The sequence below is a fragment of the Chiloscyllium plagiosum genome, chromosome 11, assembly GCF_004010195.1.
Source record: "Chiloscyllium plagiosum isolate BGI_BamShark_2017 chromosome 11, ASM401019v2, whole genome shotgun sequence".
NCBI lineage: Eukaryota > Metazoa > Chordata > Chondrichthyes > Orectolobiformes > Hemiscylliidae > Chiloscyllium > Chiloscyllium plagiosum.
The window spans coordinates 65,778,393-65,801,660 of record NC_057720.1 but is presented as its reverse complement, the minus strand read 5'-3'; the positions used below and the strand labels follow the sequence as shown (position 1 = coordinate 65,801,660).

Genomic DNA, 23,268 nt, shown 5'->3' with positions numbered 1-23,268 from the left:
AGCGCAGCAGGTCAGGCAGCATCCAGGGAACAGGAGAATCGACGTTTCGGGCATAAGCCCTTCTTCAGGAATAAAGGCAGTGAGCCTGAAGCGTGGAGAGATAAGCTAGAGGAGGGTGGGGGTGGGGAGAGAGTAGCATAGAGTACAATGGGTGAGTGGGGGAGGGGTGAAGGTGATAGGTCAGGGAGGAGAGGGTGGATGCTACTCTCTCCCCACCCCCACCCTCCTCTAGCTTATCTCTCCACGCTTCAGGCTCACTGCCTTTATTCCTGATGAAGGGCTTTTGCCCGAAACGTCGATTTCGCTGCTCGTTGGATGCTGCCTGAACTGCTTTGCTCTTCCAGCACCACTAATCCAGACACCAACATTGGAGACTATCGTTGCAGTCAATGTTGCCATGGTGTCCTCCCACTACTGCTTCAGCACTGGCAGTGCCTGACCCAGCCAGCAACCAAGTCACCACTCCTCGGGTACCATGGTGCAGTAGACTGAAAGTTGCAACTAACTGGCATACAACAAGATGATATCACTTTTTTGTAATTGAAGCAAACTAATCTAACGCTCCTATTGATAAGTGTATTTAATAAGTCAGGAATGTGTACGTAAGTTTCCACACAAATGAAGGTAGCAAATGTATATGTTCCACCCCTCTGCCTTTTGGTTCCTAGAATTTCAGCAAGCAGAATATTTACTGCTGTCCCCATTCAGGGTGTTAAATGCTTGCTAAATTGCTGCAATTTATCTTTTTTTTCTCTTGTCTTTGTTCACTGTATACAACAAATGAACATGACCGATTTAATCGCCTGAGGGAAAATTGTACATAAATGCTCCCTGAGCTCCACTGATGTTGCAAAGCTTCAGTGCATGTGTCTATGCTCATACCTCCAATACTTAACCCTGGTCTGCTATCCTCTGCACTCTTGCTCCAGCCCTGTTGTGCTAGAATAACATAACAGCAATGTCCTGTCGAACAATTGAAGATTTTCTGTCCATCATTATCACTGTACTATTTCCCTGCTTGTACCATTCTGTGCAATGATGTTATTGGTGATAACACACTGGCTTTTCCAGTCCAGGTGCAGTTTAGATTCGTCTCATAAGAGGATTTTATTTAAGGTAAAATATCAGCATGCTGTTTTAAACATATAATTTGGCAAGAAGTCAGTGTTTTCTGTCACTCCTGACACTATTCTCATTTACAGCATTGCAGCAAGTCTGCAGAAGTTAATGGCAAGAGTTTATGTTGTAGCTGACCATTACTGTCATTGGATATGCCATCCCTGTAATATATGGTAGATATGGTGCAGTTCTGTGTCTTGCTGTGTGTTGGGTCTGAACCCAGTGGCTACTCTTTCCTTCTGCCTGATGCAGACCATAAATATCTCTACTTATAGATATTGCAGCATTTTGGTGAGTGAGTGCAGCTAGTTAGTTTATAATGCCACCCTGTCGTGTTTTTGTTCATCACAGTGCACTGGAAGTACGACTAATGTTTAATTATGATGAGAAGCTAGTGAAATTACTATTAGTCAGACACGTATTTTACTGATGGCATTACTTTTGTCTGTTTTGGAAAGGTACATTTGCATATTAACTAATTACTTAAGTTAAAGTCTGGCACCTTCACTTGCAACTACTTGCGGTCCAGGCAGTTGAGTAAGGAGCACTTTCCAGCTTCTTCTCTTTGATCTCTGATACGGTGTTCCATCTTGGAATTATCGGTGGAGTGGTAACAGCTGGAAAAGGAAGACAGCCAAGGATTAATTAATATCTGTCAATGAGAAAAGCTGACGTATTTGCAGAGAGAAGATGGTGATGGTTTTATAAAATGGTGAGGGATGGGCAAGTGAAAATGAAGTAGTGAATGATAGGAAGTAGCCATTTTCCTCTGAAGTCTCAGAGAACAGGTTAACATTCCCTTCTCAACAGCTGGTCTTAAAACCTGACTTAACTGGGCATTCAGATTGTGGTTTGATAGGAGTTTGCAGTGTCGAATATGGCTGCTGTGTTCACCAACAGCAGAGCAGTTGCTGAGATATGAGTCATTTGCAGTGTATGAAGCATTGGGAGATTTCTCCAGAGGCCATGTAAAGGTATTTGTGCTGTATGAGGAAGGTGCACTGAAACCATCCCTGTCTTTTTCAGCGGTTGGTCTCTCAGTTCAATATGAACCTCGTGGACTCTGTGACACAGAGGTGGATAACAACAGCTTAGCGGTTGGCTAGTGATCCTCAATACCACTGGTGGTTTTAAAAAAATAGTAATTCACAGGATGCGGGTGTCATTGATTCAGCTGGCATTGATTACCCACATCTGACTTGCTCTTGAGAAGGTGGGGGTGAGTCTTCTGCTCTTCCTTAATTTTCTCCCTTCTTGTTTTCTCCCCTCCCCATGTTGGCACTGACATAGCTGAGATGATTATATGCCAGATTTCCCCCTCCACTACCATTACACAAATTTTATCTGTGCTGTGAGCTACCCTAGCTTTTGAAAGCTCAGGCGTGTGTTCATTGTCTAAGGGTGAGCCATCCTGCCATTGAGAGCTGCTGGCCAATCAGTTGGCTGACACGTAGTCCTAGCAATACCACTCCTGAAGCAGAGTTAGTTGAGACTGGACTTCAGCAGGTCCAGGATATTGCCAGGATTTGGTTGGCAGCCTCCATTGTGAGGGGAGTGTTTAAAATGCTTTTTGCAACCATACGTCACCCCCCCCAACCCAATCTTCAACATGACTGGCAAAGAGTAAAACTCTGCTCATTGTTCCCAGGCAGGCTACTCAAGTGTAAAGGGCAAAGCAGCAAGACCTGGTTCTCTCACCATGGTAACTGGGTATAAAACCTCATAACCACTTGTGTGAAGCTGCTCACACATCAGGATCTGGTATGTAGTTGCTTGTAGATAAATTCAAACAAATACTGCATATTTGTGGAATGGATGATCCAGATGGGTTCGTACCCCTCTAACCCAAATTCCATGATTATAACGGTCATCCCTTGCCAAATGTGCCCTTTCAATTTTCGAGATACTTTTGATCTGATTACTTTCTGGAGGTGAAAGGGTCTTGGAATGAGTTAAAATATTGCCCATTGGTTCCAAAGGATTAAGAGAGGATCAAGAAGTCAGCCATATCCAAGCCCCCTCTTTCCTCTGATTTGGAAGATCAAGGGATTCCATTTCCACTTCAGTGCCTTGGCCATGTGCCAGGCTGGCATTTCAGTGTGGTGTTAGGAAACTGGTAAACCTAACCCTAACCCAAACCCTCTTGGAGGGGTGCCAATGTTTGGATAAGACATTGAGACCACCATCCTCTGTTTGGGTGGGTGTAGTCGATCTCATGTTGCTAGTTGGAAGACTTGCTTTCTCCCCTTTGCGTATTGGTTCCAGTTCAGGAATGCCTTGTGCTTACGATTTAGTAACTCTTGAGTATGCTTGGCTAATCTTGTCAAACCAGTCTTGATGCATTTTTTTGTCTGATAGCTTTAAAGGTGAACAAGATACTTCAGATATTCTGCAGTTCCTGTTTGTCAAGTTGATTGTGATACACTGACTGAGTAGGTCTGTCTTTGCAGAGTGCCAGGAGTCCATTGAATTTCCTCTGGCAGTGCTGTTGCTGGTTTTCGGCCAGGCTAGTAGAGGTAGTGGGTTGGATTCAGTGACAATCTGCTTCTTTCTTGATATGGCTGCTGAAAACATCCTTGCCGTCTCTCACTTGAATGACTGTGGAGTCAAACAAATGCCCATTTCTGGAGTGAGGGTGTTGCCATGCAGTCTTGCATTTGTCTCTTTGAAGTGGTGTTTGTCGTTACCCGACCATGTTCCAGGCATTTTGGTAGGAGGAAGACTCTGTTACTTTGATAAAAACAAAGAACTATGAATGTTGGAGGTCTGAAGCAAAAGCAGAAAGTAATGGAGAAACTCAGCAGGTCTGGCTCCATCAGTACGGAGCTGAAAATGTATTGCTGGATAAAGCGCAGCAGGTCAGGCAGCATCCAGGGAACAGGAGAATCGACGTTTCGGGCATAAGCCCCCCTTCATTCCTGAATGCTGCCTGACCTGCTGCGCTTTTCCAGCAACACATTTTCAGCTCTGATCTCCAGCATCTCCATCAGTACGGAGGAAAACAATAATTTTGTGTCCAGTGACTCTCCCTCAGTCCTGATGTTGCCAGACCTGCTGAGTTTCTCCATCATTTTCTATTGTTGTTTTGGACTCCATTGCTATTTATTTTCTCTCCAACTTCCAATTACACTTTTGCAGAGGCTTTTCACCCCCAACTCTAGTATTGAACTCACCAAACAGTCAGTATTTTGTCCTTTGGAACACAAGGCAACAATTGATCAAGGGGGGCATAGAATTCCTCTTTGGCCTCATCTGTTATTTTGAGGGTTAGGGTGTGTACACTGACCGGTGTACTGCTTGTGGGTTAGGTGGAGTCAAAGGATCGTGGGGCAATTCATTTATCCCACAAGGAGGCTCATGAACATAGTCAACTGCTTTTTATGGTAAAATCAGCTCCATTGAGTAGGTGCTCTTGTTCATGTTTACCCTTTCGGAAGGAAGTGTATAAGCTGCCTTGCTGTTTGAGCTGACCTTCTCTTCCCATCATGCTTCACTTGGGGCAGCAATGCCCATGTCATAACGCTGAGCTTCCTGGGTTGTGATTGCTGTGTGACATTGAGGTCTTGCTGCTGGACTGGTCCATGAAAATCCTGATCTTCCATGTCCTAGACCTTACTTCGAGAGGGTGAAAGATGCTTGTGTATAGGATTCTTTTAAAGTAGGGTGGCCATTGCGTTCTAACTATTCCTGGTGGATTGAGACGTTGCTCTTTTGGCAGGGATGGCTGAGATGGCTGAACCAAGCCTGTGTTGCATTGCTCCCTCTCCCTCTCCCTCTCCCCCTCTCTGTCTCTCACAGCATGCATTCACAAGATAATTACATGGGGAAACAGGAATAGAAAGGCACACTATGGGATGAGTTGAAGTAAAGTGGGAATAGGATCATGAAGTAACGGAACAGATTATTTGGACCAAATAGCCTGTTTCTTTGCTCTAATTTCTGTGTGATCCAAATAAAGGCTGGAACCTGGGAGTTTTAATGTGAGAAAAGTAGTAAAAAACAGTTGAGTTTGATGCACTTGTGCCCTTTAATCAACTCATACCAAAGTTGATTCCCAGTCTAGCCTTTTCATGTGGGTGCCCTTTAGAAATTATGCTCCACCTGAATATTGGGAGAAAACACATTCTTTCTCGCCAAATAAATATTTAAACATGGTACCTGCTTGCCTGAGACGGGTACAAAGCAATGGATAATCGGTCTGACCCTTTTACAATTCAGTAACAATTGAACAATATTTTTCCAAAGCACTAAGTGTTGTGAATTTTGTTTATCAAACAGCTAAGAAAACCTGTGCAGCAACAGAATTTACCTGTGACAATGGTGAGTGCATCATGGAGAACTGGCGCTGTGACGGAGAAGAGGAATGTGCCGATGGCTCCGATGAAGCAGCTACACTGTGCAGTGAGTAACCACAGTTTATATGCAGATCTCCTTTTTAGCACCTTTTTAGAACTACTTATTAGAGGCAGCTTGTGGTGAGTTTTTTTTTTTGTAGGATTGCCTCTCATGACATTCTTAAATTCCACGCAGTAATGTTATGAACAGGGACATTGGTGATACTGCAAGAAGAAAATTCTGAATTATTTTAAATTTTTGTTTACTTCAGAGTTCAAGTCTGTCCTGCATATAAATTGTAAAAGAATTCAAGGGAGGAACAGGATAATTTAAAGAAATAGTAGGACAAAAGGTTGTAAGTTTTCTCGCTGAGCTAGTGGGTTAGTTTTCAGACATTTCATCACCATGCTAGGTACCATCATCAGTGAGCCTTCAGTGAAGAGTTGGTGTTCTGTCCTGTTTGATAGTTACCTGTCTTGGTCTGTTGTGGTAGGTGATACCATTTCCAGTTCTGTTTCTGAGAGATTGGTAAATGGGGTCCAAATCGATATGTTTGTTAATGGATTTCCAGTTTGAATGCCGGGCCTCTAGGATTTCCTGCCTGTGACTTTGTTTAGCCTGTCATAGAATGGATGTATTGTCCCAGTCGAACTGGTGTCCCTCTTTGTCTGGGTGTATGGATACTAGTGATAGTTGGTCATGTCTTTTGGTGGCGAGTTGATGCTCATGTAACCCGGCAGCTAGTTTCCTGCCCATTTATCCAATGTAATGTTTGTTGCAAGGCATTTTGTATATGATGCTCGCTTTGCTAATTGTTGGTATGGGGTCCTTTAAATTCATCAGGAGTTGTTTCAGTGTGGTGGTAGGTTTGTGGACTACCATGATGCCTCGGGGAGTAGTCTGGTCTTCATCTTCGAGAAGTCCTTTAATGTATGGTCATGTGGCTAGAGTCTCTGGGCGTGTTGTGCCTTCCTGTTTAGGTCTGTTGTGTAGGAATCGGCAGACTGTGTTTATTGGGTGCCTATTCCTGAATACGTTGGATAGGTGTTTCTCCTCAGCTTCTCGTAGTTCCTGGGTGCTGCAGTGTCTTGTGGCTCATTTGAATAGTGTCCTGATGCAGCTCCTTTTGTGGGTATTGGAATGATTGCTCCTGTAGTTGAGCATCTGGTCAATATGTGTGGCTTTCCTGTAGACACTGGCTTGCAATCCTCCAATGGCTTTTCATTCTATTGTGACATCTAGGAAGCGGAGTCTGTTGTTCTCTTCCTCTTTGGTGAATATTTTACCGGTAAGGATGTTGTTGATGTGTTTGTGGGTTTCTTTTCGTTTGTCGTGTTTCATGATGACAAAGGTGTCGTCCACATAGCGGACCCGAAGCTTCGGCTGGATTGGGGGATTGCCAGCAACTGTACTTCCTATATGAATGCCTCAGGAAACAGGTAGTACCACAATGTGTTGAATATTAACCTCTTCTCAAAACCCCACAAGCCAGGAGAACAGCAGAACAGAATGTCCACAGAATGCTACCAGTAATGATAGATGATGCCAACAACCAACTCCATAAATACAATTGAGAATCATTGTGTCAAAAACTTCTGTAGGCTAACCAGCAATGTGGTTAACTCTCAACTTCCCTCTGGGCAATTGGGGGTGGGCAATAACTGCTGCCTAGCCAGTGACACCCTCATCCCGTGAGTGGATAAAGAAAACGTGGCCAACTGTGAATGGACAAATATGCCAGAATGAGCCATCAGCATTAAACAACAGCAGAGCAGGACAAGGAAAAGCCTGGCCTGACAAGAAAATCTATCCAAGCTCACACATAGCAATGACATGGCCAAATCAGAGACCTGGAGGAAGAACCTGTTGGACTGACCACTCACAGATCTGGAGAAAGCCATCCTATTACAAGGGATGATCTATAACCACTGAGGCGCGTACAAAAGGGACTTCCTAGCAGCACTGGAATCCACCATGAAAGACAAAGGGCTTATAGAAGAAACCCAGCAGGCCATCAGACAGACAGTAGACCCAAGACAAAGCTGGAAAGGAAAGCCCTGGAAGGACTCAGAAAAGACAAATGTTGTAATCCTACCTGTGGGAAATGGGAGCATGACTCTCATCCTGAACAGAACACAATATATTGGAAAAGCGAACATACTACTGACTGATGTTGGCACCTACCAACAGGTGGCGATGGACCTGACTCCGCAGCTAAAGAACTACATTACAGCATACCTGAAGAAACTACACAAGACAGGTGAAATTAACAAGAAAGACTTCCAAAGAATGAACGGTCCAATATACCCCATTTCTACAGATTACCAGAGGTACATAAACAAGGGACCCCCCCTCAGACCCATAGTCTCACTTTCTGGTACACTGACATGCAGACTAGCAAAGCAACTGCAACATAAGCTAAAACACCTAATGGAAGACTCAACTTACTCCATCCACTTGACCCAGGAATTCCTTAACATCATCAAAGACACCAGGACGACGAGGTCATGGTTTCCTTCAATCTGATGGACCTATTTACATCAATAAACATCACCCTAACCAAAGAAACACTAGCCCCACTGCTAGGCTAACCAAGGACACAAACACCAGACAGTGCCAACTCCATCAGCAAGGACAGCATCCTCAAACTAGTAGACCTGTGCCTCACAAGTCACTTCATCTTCAACATTAAGATCTACAACCAAATCAATGGGACGCCTATGGGATCACCAATATCAGGACTCTTAGCAGAAGCAGTTATGGAGAGGTTAGAATGAACAGCCCTTCCCATGATCCAGCTCAAGCTTTGGGTCCGCTATCTGGATGACACCTTTTGTCATCACAAAGTGCAACAAATTAAAAGAAACCCACAAACACATAAACAACATCCTTACTGATATAAAATTCACCAAAGAGGAGGAGAACAACAACAACAGACTCCCCTTCTTAGATGTCACAGTAGAACAAAAAGCCAGTGGAGAGCTGCAGACCAGCATCTACAGGAAAGCCACATGCACTGAGCAGATGCTCAACCACAGGAGCAATCATCCCAACACCCACAAATGAAACTGCATCAGGATACTATTCAGATAAGCCATAACACACTGCATTTTTCAGGACCTACGAGAAGCCGAGGAAACACACCTATATTATGTATTCAGCAACAATGGGTACCCGATAAGTGCAGTCTGTCAGTTCCTGCACAACAGATCTAAACAAGAAGACACAACATGCCCAGAGACTCTGGTCACCCTACCATACATCAACAACATTTCAGAGATGACCACCAGGCTACTCTGGCCCCTAGGCATTATAATAGCCCACAAACTTACTATCACACTGAACCAACTCCTGATGACTTTAAAGGACCACATACCCACAGCAGGCAGAATGAATGTCATATACAAAATACCCTATAAGGACTGCAACAAACATTATATTGGACAAATGGGTAGGAAACTAGCCACCAGCACACATGAGTACCAACTAGCCACCAAAAGACATGACTATCACTAGTATCCATACACACAGACGAAGAGGAACACCAGTTCGACTGGGACAATACATCCATCCTGGGACAGGCTAAATAAAGACACAGGTGGGGAATTCCTACAGGCCTGGAATTTAATGCAGAACTCCATTAACAAACATATCAATTTGGACCCCATTTACCAACCTCAGAAACAGAGCCAGAAATAATATCACTCCCCCCGACAAACTGAGACCGATAAATAGCAAGAGGGACTGAACACCAATACTTCATCAGAGGCTCACTGACGATGTTACGTAGCATGGTGATGAAACATCTGAGAACAAATCTACCAGCTCAGTGAGCAAACTTACAACCTGAGCTACAAATCTTCTCCAAATTTCAAATAGTAGGACATGTACATTGACAACTAAGTTGACTGTGTCTCTAGATTAACCAAGTAATTAAAACAGTGAAAATTATTCATCACCACCTATTGTTCTTTTATCATACCCATCTCCTTGGAAGAGCCATAGCTGCTGGCTTGGGCTCTGCTGTTATGTGGCTGAACATCACATTTTATGATAATTATCCTGTGAAATGCCTTGAGGTTTCTCTACATGAGAGGTGCTGTATAAACACAATTTTATTTTGGGCTAGGATTCAGTGTAACTTACCCAAGTGGGCATTTTGTCATTTGTTGAATGGGACAATGAATACCAGCTGTGGAGTGAATCACATGGATCCATTTGTGCCCTTATCCAGTGTCCACATGCATATGTTATTCTGCAGCATTTACCACACAGTTTTCAATTGCAAATCCCAAAGTGAAGTCCTGCCATCACCTTCCTCCTATACAGACTTGGGATCAAAAATGGAATATTTGTACGGCTCAGTTCTACATTTTGCTATGTAAATTTTGACTACACTATCAAGGAGTGACTATACAGTTGGTCCTACTATAACATGTGTTTCCTCTGCACAAATTGACTTTAACGCGATTGAGGAATGTAGACCGTTAATTGTAGAACTCCAAGTTTCCTTACCTGTACTGGCTTTAATGCAATTCTGGCCCCATTAGTTTAAATGGTGCGGCTATTGCACGATTTTCTTATAAAATGAGATCACATCAGAACGGAACTATTGCGTTCTATCAGAACTAACTGTACATTGTTACTTCTAGGAACACAGGAACAGTAATAGGGCATTCAGCTCCTTGGTCCTCTTCTGTCATTCAATCGAATCATGGCCAATCTGCAACTTAATTCCTTGTACACCTTTATTCCATACCCCTTCATCTGTTACATCAATGATATGTATCAATCTTGAACTTTAAGCTAGTAATTGATTTAGCCTTAATTGCCGCTTGTGGAAGAGTCCCAAATTGCTGCCAGCCTTTGCATTTAAGGGTGTTTCCTGAATGTTCGGGTGTTCTTTTTTGTTTGGTCTATACCACCGAGTCTTACACTTCCCAACCAATGGAAACAGTTTCTCGCTATCTACACTGTCTGTTCCACTTAATGGATGGAAAATCTCCTCAAACCACTGTTCCCTTTCTGAGATTCAAGGAAATGCAATCTTAGTTTGTGCTCTGCAATTTTTTCTTGTAGTTTCATCATTAGAGTCCAGGTACAATTTAATAAACCCAACACTTCATTCCCTACAAGGCTAATCTATCCCCCTTCAGGTGGGTTGTGCAGAGCTGCTCTTAGTTGTCATCTGAACAGGACTTTTTATGTCTGTAGCATAACATTTACTCCCCTTGTGTCTGACTCTCTGGATATAAAGGCTGACATTCTATTACCCTTTATGATTTATTTCTGTCTCTGTTCACAACATTTTAATGATTTATCTGGACTTTTTTTAAATTTCTATTCTTTTAAACTTTTCACTATTTAGAAAGTACTTTGCTCTATCCTTTTTAGACCTAAAATAGCCGACTTCACATTTGCCGACATTGAGATCTGATTTCCGCCATTTTTCACATTAATCTATTAATGTCCCTTCATAATTCTATGTTTCCAATTACACTGCTTAAAAAGCCATCTTTGATATTGGCAAACTTGGATGCATAGTTTTCTGTATCACTATGTAAGTTATTAATAAATATGATGAACAATTAAGTCTCAATATCAATCCTTGTGAGCCATCCCTAGTCCTATCCTGCCAGTTAGAAAATCTGTCCATTGTCCATACTGTATGTCAGCCCACATTTGTAATATTGAGAGAGGTGTCTGGACCACATCTAAGGAAGGATGTGCTGGCATTGGAGGGGTCCTGAGGAGGTTTACAAGAGTGAACCCAGGATAAAGGGCTTGTTGTATGAAAAATGGTTGAGGAATTTGGGTCTGTACTTGATGAAGTTTAGAAGGGAGGGTGTGGGGGGGTGGGGGGGGGGCGGGGGGAGGGTCTTAGTGGTCTCAATGAAACTTTCAGAATACTGAGAGGTCTAAATAGAGTGCACATAAAGAAGATGTTTCAATTAGTAGCAGAGACCAGGACCCAAGGGCATTGCCTCAGAGTGAAGGTTTGACCCTATAAGACTGAGATGAGGAAGAATTTCTCAGCTGGAGGTTGGTGAATCTGTGGATCACATTGCCACAGATGGCTCTGAAAGACAAGTCATTGAATGTCTTTAAGACAGACTTAGATTCTGAGGAAGGGTCACTGGACCCAAAACGTTAAATCTGATTTCTTTCCAGAGATGCTGCCAGACGTGCTGAGCTTTTCTTGCAATTTCTGTTTTTGTTTGTGAGAAAGGAGTTTGTGATTGGTAAGGGGATCAAGGGTTATGGGGAGAAGGCAGGAGAAAGGGGATGAGAAAGACTTCAGCCAATATCAAATGCTGGAGCAGGTGCGATAGGCTGAATGACCTAATTCTGCTTCTATGTCTTATGGTCTATATCTCTTCCCACTCATCCATTTTCTAACCAGGTCAACATTTTGCTTTCAATTCCATGAGCTTCAACTTGAGCTAATAGTTTCTTCTGAGGGACTTCATCCCAGGCCTTCGGGTTGTCTATACTTAGTAATATCCAAAGACGTTCTTGTCTCTACTATATTGCCACTCCCACTGTTTCAAAGTATTTGAATAAATTGTCAGGCATGACCTATCCATGACAAACCCATGTTGGTTCTTTCTGATCAGCTGAAAATTTTCAATACATTCAGTTATTCTATCTTTCAATTATAGACTCTAATAATGCCCAATAACAATGGTTAGATACTTGTTCTTTAATTCCCAGCTTCCTTCACTCACTTAAATGGAGGAGTGAGGTTTGTAATCTTCCAAACAAAAGAAGCTTTAATAACCTCTCTCCTGCCAGTGATTCATCACATGAAAAGTAGAGAATATAGTTGAGCCAAGAATCTGTAGGTTTTGCATTAGAGGAGCTTTCTTTCCTCTTCAGTGGGAATAGAAAAGGGTTGCGTACAAGTCCATATCTGATATAGGGAGGAGGAATTGAGGACTGCAGATGCTGGAAATCATAGTCGAGAGTGTGGTGCTGGAAAGGCACAGCAGGTTAGGCAGCATCCGAGGAACAGGAGAGCACAATCCCTTCATCAGCACTACATTCTCGACTCCTATCTAATGCAGCAGTGCAAATACAATGCTTTTCATAGCATGTAACCATAACGATTGAAAGTATTAAGTGAGGAATGAGTATTGGGCCCAGCCAGCACAAGCTGTCTCTTTATGGTTTATGGGGAAAAGCATGATGAATCTGTTTTTATATTGGATACATGGATAGGTGTTAACCATCTCCTGGCACTCAGTGATATAGCATTAGGAGAAAATAAACCCAATAAAGGTTTGGTTTTGTGCACATTACCTCCTTGTAAAAGGCTTATAAAGGAATTCACTAACAATTATTTATTTCTTATTGCTTGGGTACATCAGAAGATGCAGAACATTAACAAATGCAGAATCCTGTAATTGCTGGAAATCTGAAAAGTGAACATAAGATGCTGGAATTTCTGGCAGGTCAGGCAATGGGGTAGGAGGAGAAACACATGCTGCCTGGTCAGCTGAGTCTTCTTAGAATTTTCTGTTTATTTATCAGTATTCTCCATTTGTCCTGACTTCATTTGGGTTCTGGTAACATTTAAAAACAATCTTTTTTTCATATATAGTTTTCTCCTCTTCTGTTCTCTCTTGAGGTCAAATTTCTATGAATACCACCTGCTCTCCCATGCCCTTAGCCAAAGTGACCATTTTTTCCTGTGGATGCACAGAGACAGAGTCAGCCATCCAGTGTCACAACTAAGTTCAATCTAGGTATGACTCATTTCTGTGCTTTCCAAGAAAGGCCACTTGATACTGATGAGTTTGGAGGTGATCACCCCACTTTACCATTGCTACCAAGGTGACAGTGCTACTGAAATTCAATGTATTACCCACTGCTGCCCTGCTTGACCTTGGGTAACTCGGCAGAAACTGGGGATCGAATGCAATGCTTTCCTGGACTAAATAATGATACTTTGTACTGTACTGAATAATACATGTGGTAAACACACTGTTAGGGGAACGTAGCTTTAAGAGCTGTAACCAAACTGATCTGAGGTATAAAGTATTGAAGCTGTTCCAATGTGAATGTACTTCTGGTGTTTGAATTGGTATCGTGTGGAAATGAGCTATTCTGACTTTTGTTATACTTCAATGTCAGAGATAAAAACCCAGTACATTACCAGAATTTGCTTGCAAATCCTAATATTAGCCCATTTTGGTTATCCAATGGAAGTATACCATTACATTGCAAGTCATTGTCTTACAGCTCAAATGATTTCATAAGCTGTTTTAGAAGGAGATTTTCATCCTCGGGGTCTTGGATGCATGTTAATTAATAACTAAATTCCAAGAACAATTGAAACCCTTAATTTTTCTCTGCCTTCGAGAGAAAATCTGAACCATGTGCTCAGAGGATTTCAAAATGTTATGCTTCACTAAATGAAATCTTGCAATTTGGAATGGTAGGCTAAAGAGTGTCTTAGCTCTGTGCTGTACCACAGCCACCAATCATGTTGATGGTAGCCATCCCTCTGACTTCATGCTCATGTGAGATGGGGGAACAAAAACATGGCAACTAAATATCCTTAAACAGTTAACAAGACAAAATGGAAAAGGAAAGAGACAATCCAATTAATAAAAGAAGAAGGTATGAGAACAGTAGTGAAGGAAGGATCTTGCCTTCCAGCAGAAAGTAGATTGTGTGAGAAAATGTTGGGTCACGATCTGCAGTTACACTGTTGGTCAGAGTTTAACCAAAGAAAGGACCTTTTATAACAAAGGCAATGTAATAACTCGAGGGCATAGACTTATAGACTGGACAAATCAAATCGGCAAAGTAGTTTGGAGTACAGGTTCCTGGACTAATATACAATGAAGCCAACCAGAGAAGAGGCTATTTTAGATCTTGTTTTGTGCAAGGGTTAATCTTGTAATAAGGAATCTTCTGAGAAACAGTTATCATAAATATGGTAAAATTTCGCATGGGGTTTGAGAGTGACAAAGTGCCCCTTTTGAGATGGGACTTTCATTGTGGGGTCTCCGGCTGTAACCCTGCTGTCCTAGAGAAGAGTTCAGAGGCAGTTACTGTTGCTGCCGGCTGCCAAGGCTGGCTATGTTTGAACGTCTGCCTTGATGCTGGGTTTCCATCCCAGTTTTAAACTTAAAACATGTTCTCTAACCCTCACCCCTAATGCTCTCCTTGGCACCCAAAAATTCCCAATTCCCTGTCTTTCATGCCCCTCACATCTCCTCAAACCCCGTGCAACGCTCTACACTATACGGACTGCTCATGACACCTCATTTCCTCAATGTCACACTGATGCTCCTGTGCCAATTCACCCACTGTACACTGTATACAACCAGTGAACTTTACTTGCATCAATAGGATGTGTTCAATGAAAGTTTTAGAAAGTTATCAATGAATTACTTTTTGAGTTTTTATTTAAAAAAGACTTTTTATTCCAGGCCAATAAAAATATCAATCATCAAGATATTAATGTCAGAAACTGTAAGCACCTGAAAAGTCTTTGCCTTGTTCAAATGAACATTCTGCAATTAACAGAAGAGATTCAAAAGTTAGTGCTATCAGTCATACAATGTTTTCCCTTGGGCTTAGCTGTTCCAACAGTTTAATGTTGTTTGGGCTCTTAGCTAAGGATGCGTAAGGTTTGACAGGGTAGATGCTGAGAGACTTTTCCCCAGGCTGAAAAGTCTAAAATTGGGGATCCTCGGCTCACAATATGAGGTCAGCCATTTTGAATATGAATGAGGAGGAAGGTCTTCACTTAGGTCTGTGGACATTTAGAATATTGTACTCTGGAGGGATGTGAATGCTAAATCGTATTTGAGGTCCAAATGATGGATTGTTTTAGATTCCACAGAATCCAGAATTTTGGCTGTCAGGTTGGAAAGTGCAGTTGAGCAAAGTTCAGCCATGATCTTGTTGAATACTGGAGCACGCTTGACAGCCTTGTGTTGTTATGAACTCAACCTTCCAGATTGGGTTTGAATGTGAAGTTGAACAACTTTCTCACTACCTAAGCACAGGCAACAAAACAAAACATTTAAAGGTGAGATTACCTGTGCGCTTGAGCAGTATTTGATTTTTTTTCCCTCTCTGTTTCTACACGTAAGCAGATTAAACAAACCTTCCATTTGCCATTGCTGTTCTTTTTTATATTGGTGAGCTTCCAGTCTAAACAGACCTGATCAACAGCATTAGTACATATTGGCTCCGAAGAAAGTTCTACTTCAAGAATGCCAACTGGCAGCTTGGAAAAGGCTTTGAGACAGATGGCCATTCAGTTGTTTTTTGATTGTCGTGGGGAAGTTACATTTTTTCTGACTTTCTCTATACCTAACCTGTTCATCTACTGTTGTTGTGTGCGTGATTAAATCAACCCAGTGAGTGCAGTCAACTCAAATAGCATTCAAGATTTCCATTCAACCTCATGGTCCTGCCCTGAGGCCCAGCAATGATTTGCTGCTGATCTTCCTTCAATCTGTTTGTTTTCCACTAGAAACACACAAAAGAATGCCAGCTTGCCAAACAGTTTGTATTTTCCATGAAATGGTTTCATGAATAAAACAAACTCTTCGGGTTCAGTGATGAGAGTGAAGCAATTCCATTGCTCATGCTGATTTTTGTTTTCTCCTTTCTTGTCTGCTGTCTGAAAAATAAAATCACTGAGTAAGATAAACTTTCAGGGTGCAGGGAAGCAGCAAATCCAAAGAAAGTAAACAGTAAATAATATAAAATTATGATAAAGATATGCACTGAAGACCTGATGTCACTTCCTCTCCTGCCACTGGGAGCTCTCTCTCTCTCTCTCTCTATCTATCTCCCTCTCTTTTCTCTCTCCAGCCTCATGATGTTTTCTGAAAATTGACTGATGTCTCTTAGTTTCTCTCATAGGGCATTGAGAGAAGAACCAAGAGAAACCTGATAATGATTAAGATTCTAACTAATTCAAAACCCATTTAGATCAAGTTAAAACTGGGCCTAAAGTATCTCTACACTTTACTCCATCCCTCCTTGGAGAGCAACCTTACAAGTGACTGGTGTCCGTCCCTTTTTCATCCATTTTTATGGTTGAAAATGTTGCCTTGATGCAGTATATGAGATTTACCTGAAGCCATACGAAATACACTCTGGGAATCTGTGGAAGATCTTGCCCTTTAGCATGATGTGTTCATCACCATTTATCTGTTTAAACCACTTTTGAGTTCAGGTTAGCATTTGAAGATTTGTTGGCTGGAAATCTTTGTATTGCACTTTCTTGGTAAATTGTTAATCTCTTATCAAAATGTAGTGCAGCTTAGTATCAGTAAGCAAGCAGAAACATTAACAAACAGCTCAACCTCACAACTTATGTAATAGTTACTAGAAGTTATGGTATGTTCACTGCCTGCAATGAAATCATAGTAGAAGCATTATACTTTCCTCCCTCACTTCTCTCCGAGCTGCTGAAATCAAGGATCAACACTCTCACTCAAACTGATTTGTTCCTTAAATTTGATTTCCTTCCATCCCTCACTCTCTTCTTTGCAGTTAAAGTCTTAAAGTTTTTGAATCTGTAGTTTGGCACTAACCTATAACTTCTCCCATACCTCCCATCACAACCTTAATTTCTGGCTTCTTGATTTACTTTGACTTCTGTGTTAAGTTGCACCATAGGTTTAAAGCTTCGTTCAAAATCTCGAATGTAATAAAATCTACACTGCAGCGTATGACCCAATGATTTAGGCCGATACTAAACCCTTCCTTAGAGTTTCCTAAGTCCCAGAGGCCCAAAACAATCCAGTCTGGGGGAAAAAAAAAGCAGTTGAACAGCAGGGTCGCTCACTTGCGGTGCAAATGCACTCAGGATTTTTTCTTTCCCATGTGGTATAGATAAATTTACATGTCCACCTGACAAATTTGGCTGTGACAGTAACAGATGTCTCCCAGTGTCGTGGCAGTGCGATGGTGAGAAGGACTGTGAAAGTGGAACCGACGAGTTGAATTGTACAGATGGTGAGTGTAAGAAATACCATCTTGTGAAATTTGCTTGAGGCTGTGGCCCTAAACCCTTGCCTTTTTTCTGCTGGTAGTCTATACATTAATGAGTATACAAGGACTGAGCCATACGGACCAGAAGATTCCACGTGTGTTTGGCAGTGCTGAATTTGGCCATCCAAGCAGAAATCAGCTGGCTCCTTGTACTAAGGAGAATGTTCTTGCTCTCAGTGATGCCAAGTGGAGGGGGAGCATGCTTTGACCTCAGGTTGAGTTTTGACTGGAGGAGCTGAAAATGTGTTGCTGGAAAAGCGCAGCAGGTCAGGCAGCATTCAAGGAGCAGGAGAATCGACGTTTCGGGCACGAGCCATTCCTGAAGAAGGGCTCATGCCCAAAATGTCGATTCTCCTGCTCCTTGGATGCTGCCCGACTTGCTGCGCTTTTCCAGCAACACATTTTCAGCTCTGCTCTCCAGCATTTGCAGTCCTCACTTTCTCCTTTTGACTGGAGGAGCCTTGGTAGACTCATTCCAGGAGGGCAGCTGGCAGCTTGGAAAATATCGACCGAGTAAGGCTCAGTAAGCTTCTGAAGAACGCAATTAGAAAAACATAATTTTTAATGAAGTAAGTAATAGATAATACTTTGTGTCTTAATATTTTTTTGCAGCTAAGTATTTAATTGTGCCTTTGTTAACAGATGGTTGATTAGCTTGTTGCAGAACTGTTTCACCTTTGAGATATCTTTTTTGAATGATTCACTGAAAGAAAGTGATTCATTTAATCAATTAGATTTGCCTAATTGTATTTCCCATGATTCCGCAGTGCTAATTTACAGGTCCGAGATAATTTCTCTCTCTGACATTATTGTCCCTCCCATGGGCATGTCCAGAATCACTCAGGAGTCATTAAACTGTAAGCGTTGCCATGCAGGTGTTCATGTGTGATTGATGCCAGGGGACAACAGTTGGCTTCAACAACTGGATTAGCTGATTCTGGAACGGCGATCCATACTGATTACTATCCAGGGGTTTGTGCTACAAATTGTATGTGCAGACTCCAAGTGAGGAGAAGATTAGACTCAACAGTTCAGTAGCTGCCAGCAGTCTGGTTTGAGCACTCTAGATAAATGCCCCTTTGAGAGAATATTTAAGAGAGCATGTGACTGCTATTTCTTCAGCATCGTTCAATGCATTCAGAAGAGGAGAGGACAAATTTTGAAAGTTGATTGTTCGGGAGACAGTCTCAAAGGGCATAATTTTTGAAAAGCTTCCTTTTAGTGGCATGCTAAGCTTGACCAATGTGTTTACTCTCTCTTCTGCCCTCCTTCTCCTTTCTTGGCAATCTCCACCCTCTTCCCACCATTCCCCCCCCCCCTCCACCCCCCCACAACTAGATCCGAAGACTTGCCCAAACAATGAATTCCAATGTGCCAATGATAAATGCATTGCCATGACTTTCGTGTGTGACGGTGATGACGACTGTGGGGATGGTACAGAGGAGCTGCACTGTCTTCCGCCCACCTGTGGACCCCATCAGTTCCAATGCAACAACTCCATGTGCATCCCCTTGCTATGGGCCTGTGACAATGACCCAGACTGCACTGACCGATCGGACGAAAGTGTGGAGAGATGTGGCCACAAGGCAGTGCCTGCAGGTGCCTGCTCAGCGAATGAATTTCAGTGCAACAATGGCGAGTGCATCCACCTGAACTGGAAATGTGATGGAGGCATAGACTGCAAAGACAAATCGGATGAAACTGACTGCCGTAGGTGTTCTCTTACATTTGGCAAAATACATCTGCTTGAAAGCATTCTTTAGTTTTTTATTAGTTTGCATTTAGTGAGATGGGTGAGTAATTGTTTTTGTATTTATGTTGAAAGGAATTTTTACAATGGTAGTGACATGTAGAACCTACCACCGAAAGAACTATAGGTTTTCGAGAAGGAAGTCTTCGATTAAAGATATGAGTGGCCTGCTATGACTAGGAGAAAGTGAGGACTGCAGATGCTGGAGATCAGATTCGAGAGTTGGTGCTGGAAAAGCACAGCAGGTCAGGCAGCATCCTGATGAAGGGCTTATGACCGAAACGTTGATTCTCCTGCTCCTCTGATGTTCTCTGACCTGCTGTGCTTTTCCAGCACCACACTCTCAACTGTATTTACATGACACCTATGCTATAGTAAAGCATCCCAAGGTATTCATTTTGAATGTTATTAATCAACATTTGGCACTGCACCATTGAAAGAGAAATAAGATAAGTGATCAAAAGCTTGATCAACACAGTAATACATAAGGAGTGCATTGTACAGAAATGAAAGAGCAGTTGAGCAGCTAGGGGATAAGAATCCATTGATTTGGTCCCAGATAACCGAGGAATGACTGCCACTGGTCCAATGGTTAATTTGGGGAGGTCAGAATTGGAGAAGCACAGATCTCAGAAAGTTCTGGTTTGGAAGAGGTTGTAGAGATGGGGAGGGTCAAAGCCAAGACTGGTTTGCTGCAGTATTGTTAAACTGGAAGCTCATTGAGTACAATTGCTGGGTGAATGGGAATTGGTGCCGGTGATGATAAGGGCAGCAGAAATTTGAGTTCTAGTTTGTAGAGAGGTTAATGTTGGAAGCTGGCCAAGTCAGCACTTTATCATTAAATCCCGAGCTCACAAAGGTATGAGTGAGGGGTTCTGCAGCAAATAAATTAAAGTAGGAGCAGATATTGGTGGCTTTTGAGGTGTAGGCAGAGTCATGGTGATGTAGCAGATGTGGGATTGGTGTTCACCATAGGGTTAAACAAGGTTCCAACATTACAAATCTTCCAGTTGCACTTCAAGACAATGACCAAGAGACGACTTGGAGTGAATAGCTTGTGATTGGAGTTTGTGTCATCACCAAAAACAATGTTTGGTCTTCCAGGACTGGATATCAGACAAGTACTTATTCAGGTGGTGTTAGTGACGTCGAACTCAATTTTGCATTATCATGGATTTGCGGCCTGATTTTTTTTATGATGTTGCTGAGGGCACAGCATGTTGAGCATTATTACGAAACAGAGGGAGGCTGTTCAGCTCATTGAGCCCATGCCAGTTTTCTGAAGAACTATTTAGTCTGTTCCAATTCTCTGCTCTTGGACCTATAGCTTTGCAAGCTTATTTCCTTTGTTCTTAAATGTCCATCCAATTCACTTCTCAAATCATATACTGTCACCCAGACAACAAGTTCGAGGCCATAATTGCTCATTGGGTTCAATCAAAATTTCTCTTATCCCTACCAACCCCTGTATTTTTTTGTCCAAAATGCTAAGTCTGTGTCCCCAATCCTTTTACCGTCAGCTAAAAGCAAGAGTTTTCCTTGTTAACTTTTCTAAGTCTGTTATAATTAAGCATATTTTTTCATCAAATCTCCCTTCAATCTCCTCCAGCTCAGGGCTGGTGAGATGGAGTCCAAGCTGTCGATATTGTGATACATCAGGGAGTGGGAGAGGTACTTGGGCACTTTCAGGAGGCAATCACACCCCTTAGATAATAACCCCATCAAACTTGGTCTGTAGTCAGGGACAGGACGGTGTGATTGTGATTGAGGCAGGTACAGGGATCCAGAATTGAGCTTTGGAGGAGACTTGGCCCGTGCCCTTGTCCAATAGGGATTGTTGTGGTATACAGATAGCATGGTCAGTGAGTGTAATGACTACAGCATCATTGTTCAGAATACCTGTCAAGTGGTTGGGGGTGCGGGGGAGGGTTGGGGGGGTTGTTGGGTGGTGGGGTAGGGGAGGTAGACAAAAGGAAATGTAAGAGTAAAAGGGGATAGTGGAATAGATATTGCTGCCTACCTCATACCAAGGTTCAAGACAGCTGTTCTGGCCTGAGAATGGAACCAGGAGTGGGAGGGAGAGGGTCCAGTTGTTATGGTCGACATAAGTGGGCGGCACGGTGGCACAGTGGTTAGCACTGCTGCCTCACAGCGCCTGAGACCCGAGTTCAATTCCCGCCTCAGGCGACTGACTGTGTGGAGTTTGCACGTTCTCCCCGTGTCTGCGTGGGTTTTCTCCGGGTGCTCCGGTTTCCTCCCACAGTCCAAAAGATGTGCAGGGTCAGGTGAATTGGCCATGCTAAATTGCCCGTAGTGTTAGGTAAGGGGTAAATGTAGGGGTAGGGTTATGGGTGGGTTTCGCTTTGGCGGGTCGGTGTGGACTTGTTGGGCCGAAGGGCCTGTTTCCACACTGTAATGTAATCTAATCTAATCTAATCAAGTACCAAAGACATTGGTAGGATAGGAAAGAGGTTTTGCTGAGGGATTATGAGCAGTTCAGGATGACATTTTCAAAAGTGGAATCACAAAGATAATAAACTCGACATAATTACTACCTGAGCCATGTGCTCAAATGGCATGTGTAGCCGTAATACCTGGGGAGTTATGGACTTTAGGCAACCACATGGCCAGGCAGTGCATCCACCTACAGAAACGTGAGCTCCGGGTTTCTGAGCTTGAACGCCACCTGGAGACACTCTGCCACGTCCCAAGGCTGAGAGTTACATGGATAGCATGTTCAGGGAGGTGCTATTCAACCCAGAGCTCACGTTTCTGCAGGTGGACGCATTGCCTGGCGATGTGGTTGTCTGGAATCCTGTTAGTGTCCGTGACTTTCCATGTATTACACGCCACACATTCCACTTGACCAGTCTGTGCTGCCATGCCTTAAACGTTAGCTTACTTGGTCTTAAACTTGCTCCTCTTGTGCTAACTTTATTTCCCTTGTCCCTTTTTGCTTACTTATATTACTATAATGTATTGGTCCTGATTTGTAATTTCACTCATTCCTACTCTTTTTCAGTTAATCCCTCTTCCAATAAATACGCCATTTCTCTGTGATGTTGCTGTTTGTTTGTATCTCCCCAGTCAGCAGTAATCTGAAGTTGCTGCAACTGTTAAACTGTCTCCTATCTGACTGCGAGCCAAATGATTCCCCCCTCCTCAATATACCTTCCCACTGTCTCCTTTCTCATTGCAGGCCCAACCATTCTGGACAACAAAGAGCCATTCTTACTGCCTCCTCTCTTACTGCCTGCTGGCAGAGGCCTGTAACTCTCAACCTGATGAAGGGCTTATGCCCGAAATGTCGATTCTCCTGCTCCTGGGATGCTGCTTGACCAGCTGTGCTTTTTCAGCACCCTACTCGCAACTCTGATCTCCAGCATCTGCAGTCCTCACTTTCTCCTAACAGAACCCTCAACATTTTAAAAGTACTTAGATATTCTCTTTGGGGAAAAAAAAAGATGTGTTCACCTCTAGCTGAGCCAGCATCTACTTCTCATCCCTATTGCTTAGACAGCTGTCAGCCGCATTGCTGTGGACCTGGAGTCATATGTCGGCCAGAGTGGATAAAAATAACAGGGGTCTTTCCCTGAAGGACATGAGTGAATCAGATGGGTTGTTACATTAATTAACAGTGGTTACATGCTCACTATTGCGCTTTTTGTATTCCACAGTTTCATTTGAATCCAATTTCCACTATCTGCCATCGGCAGAACATTAGGCTTGAACTGTGAACTACTCATCCAATGCAGTTACCATTATGCAACTGCCTTCCTTCAACTTCCATAACTTACTAGGTGACTGAGCAAGGGCTGGAAGGTGGGATTAGTTTGAATGGCTCTTTATTGACCAGCACTGACATGACGCTGACCAACTTCAACACTGCAGATTTCTGATGGTCGTCAGATCCAACTTTTGCTTGATAGACAAGTATTCACAGTAACATTCTCTCAGGGAGTCAAGTCATTATTTAACTTCATCACATTTACCTCAACACCCTAGGTGTTTTGCATTGTTTTATTTTGTGTGTA

General features: G+C 42.7%; 1 protein-coding gene across 8 annotated transcripts in view; it reads left to right on the top strand.

Moving 5' to 3' along the window:
- Positions 1–23,268, top strand: part of lrp8 (low density lipoprotein receptor-related protein 8, apolipoprotein e receptor) — a 107,423-nt gene that overhangs the window by 61,785 nt on the left and 22,370 nt on the right. For 6 of the 8 annotated variants that reach the window (XM_043699611.1, XM_043699609.1, XM_043699608.1 and 3 more), the window contains 3 exons: positions 5,398–5,520; positions 17,326–17,448; positions 18,823–19,194. In XM_043699611.1, the coding sequence (XP_043555546.1) occupies positions 5,451–5,520; positions 17,326–17,448; positions 18,823–19,194 (565 nt within the window). In that variant the 5' untranslated portion in view covers positions 5,398–5,450. The remainder of the gene's footprint in view (positions 1–5,397; positions 5,521–17,325; positions 17,449–18,822; positions 19,195–23,268) is intronic. The other 2 variants (XM_043699610.1, XM_043699614.1) reach the window with 2 other exon arrangements.